Source organism: Propithecus coquereli, unplaced genomic scaffold (genome assembly GCF_000956105.1).
Source record: "Propithecus coquereli isolate 6110/MARCELLA unplaced genomic scaffold, Pcoq_1.0 Scaffold117, whole genome shotgun sequence".
Classification (NCBI taxonomy): domain Eukaryota; kingdom Metazoa; phylum Chordata; class Mammalia; order Primates; family Indriidae; genus Propithecus; species Propithecus coquereli.
The window spans coordinates 1,463,633-1,466,239 of record NW_012135747.1 but is presented as its reverse complement, the minus strand read 5'-3'; the positions used below and the strand labels follow the sequence as shown (position 1 = coordinate 1,466,239).

Here is a 2,607-nt window from a genome sequence, read left to right as displayed (position 1 = left end):
ATGTGAATCTTATCTGGTTAATGGAGGAATCTTTGAGCAAGAAGATGGTGCCCGGCCCGGAGGAGTGCTGCCAATACATCCCTCACAGCGTTGCCATGTGCTTTTGAGGACATCCACACCGTTGTCAGAGCTGAATGATGGACGCACGAAGAGTCAGTGAAGGACGTGGGCTTGGACCCAGGACTTCTGGCTGCCGCATGCATTCGTCCTGCTCCTCGACATCTTGAAGAGGGCCAGGGAAATGAGACTGCAGGGAGACTATTTGGAAACTGTTGGTTGTTGGTGTAGTGGGAGAAGAGCAAATGCTCACGAATACTGCAAATGTTTTTAAACATGACGCAGAGAAGGAAAAAAATGAAGTTCCCAAATGGAAAAGGCTTCCAAAACAACCATTTTAAAGTACAAGCTCTAATCAGCTCGGAGGGTTTGTGGGAAACTTATTGATGCCATTGACAGGAATGATTGTTTTGGCGCCAGGGTTCTAAACTGGGAGTTAGGATTAAAAGGGACCAAAGATGACAGCTGATATTTCAAACTGAAACCAATATTCCAAAGGGGACAGCTCTCTGGGCTAGTGAGTGCTGGGGTTGGTTGCTGCACTTGGAGGAGTCCCTGGGTTGTGGACACACTTCTGGCTGGTTCCAACGGGCTTCTTCTTCTTCTTCTTCTTCTTTTTTCTTTTTTGAGTAGCATATGTAGATTTCATAACCAACGGGCTTCTTGAGGAGCATCAAAATGTGCACTTTTTGTGTCCTTGTACCACAGCGATTAGATTCTGAGGCCCTGTCCTGAGCAGGAAATGGTAAAGGAATCAGCAGGAAGCCTAAAACAAGGGAAAGGAAACTCCTCCCTCCTATGGAAGGCCAGGCCAGAGCGAGGATGAAAATGGAAAGTGGGCATGAGCAGTAAACTGTCTTGGGGAGCTGTAGGGATGGGAGTGTTGAAATGGAGAGTGGTTGAACCTTGAAGGGAAGTAAGGAAAAATTCCACGCTCCAAGGGCAAGGTTGTGTGATAAACTTGCATTTATTGTATGACTTTAATATGGAGCCTTGGTCCTCCAGAAATCTGCACCATGCCCAGGATCCGGGAAAATGCTGTTCCTTTGTTCACATGGGGCAGAGGTTTGTGTGTTTTCTGAGTTCTAGCAGCGCACTGAGAGAACCACCTCCCCCTGTTCTTGATTTTTGGCTTACTCAAGGCCAGAGGACCCAAAAATCAAGTTAAAAATTTTTACCAGGAAAAAAGATGGAAGTATAAATGGAATGGAATCATGAGAAACACTCAGTGTGAAGGAGCAGAGGAAGGCAAGATAACTCGCTTTACAAATTCTTTGTAACTGAAAATCTTCACTATATTTTTGAGGTAGAAGGAGAGCCAATGATCCGACGGGAGAAAGTGAGTCCAAGATGAAGGAAACTGAAATCCAACAACTCTGGCCGGGCGCGGTGGCTCATGCCTGTAATCCTAGCACTCTGGGAGGCTGAGGCGGGAGGATAGTTTGAGATCAGGAGTTCGAGACCAGCCTGAGCAAGAATGAGACCCCCCCCCCATTTGTACTAAAAATAGAAAAATTAGCTGGGTGTTGTGGCAATACCTGTAGTCTCATAGATTAGAATTCAGCTTTGACATTTCGCCTCTCAAGCTTGGCTCAGCAGGTTATGTTACTCCCTGATGAAAAAGAAAATTAGCACATTTTATGTTGAAGGTGTTCAGTGAGGAAAAGGCAGCACCTAGCTCTCTCACCAATCATTCAGTGACTTTCCATGTTAGCGATCTCATGTTTAGATTGTTACCTGAAGAAAGGAGAAGCAAATTGTCCTGAACGCTGATTCTACTGTTTTGGTAGGAAAAAGTTTCTAACAGTTAAATGGCAAACAACAAAACTTTTGAAAAAGGAGGCCTGGGGAGAGTCCGGTGCAGTTTCATAATGGGTATGAATAGTTATTTTGCTGCCTTCCCCCCTCCTTTCTTTCTGGGTTTTGATGTGGATCTCTTTCTATTTGTTCAGGAAATTGTGACGTGAGTTCTGGGCAGGGTTTGAGGTTTTGGAACCTTTTCTAAAAGAGACAGAGAGCACAGCGCTACATTTCCTAATTGCAAGGTTGGGGTGCAGCCAGTAGGGCTGGAGTGGGCTGGTCGTGATGCAGCGGCTACTCAAGTGCAGTGGGCTTGTCCTTGCTCTTGCCCTCATCCTGGTTTTGGAATCCTCGGTTCAAGGTAAGACTGGGGAGTCTTGTTCCTCTGTAATCTTCTTTGTAAGCCCCAGAGTCCACACAAGTGATTATGCTCATTTTAAGGTACAAAATGCAAAATATTGTAGGGAAGGAGGCAAAGAAGAAGGATTTGGGGTGGCTGAACTCCTTGGTGTGAGTTCAGTTTGGTACCAAGAAAAATTCAACTCTGAGGCGGGTACGGTCTCGTAAACTCCTACAATGATGGAAATGTGCTATTTTATTTTTAGATGAAAATGTGTGGTTTATAAATTTAAAAAGTGCAAGAAAGGACTATAGAAAATGACCCAGGCCGGGCGCGGTGGCTCACGCCTGTAATCCTAGCTCTCTGGGAGGCCGAGGCGGGCGGATTGTTTGAGCTCAGGAGTTCGAGAC

The 2,607-nt window shown here is 45.6% G+C and overlaps 1 protein-coding gene across 1 annotated transcript in view; it reads left to right on the top strand.

Annotated features, from left to right (window-relative positions):
* The first annotated feature begins 2,085 nt into the window (after nucleotides 1-2,085).
* Nucleotides 2,086-2,607, top strand: part of SRGN (serglycin) — a 34,296-nt gene continuing 33,774 nt past the window's right edge. The window contains exon 1 of the mRNA XM_012658722.1: nucleotides 2,086-2,218. Within this exon, the coding sequence (XP_012514176.1) occupies nucleotides 2,143-2,218 (76 nt within the window). The 5' untranslated portion in view covers nucleotides 2,086-2,142. The remainder of the gene's footprint in view (nucleotides 2,219-2,607) is intronic.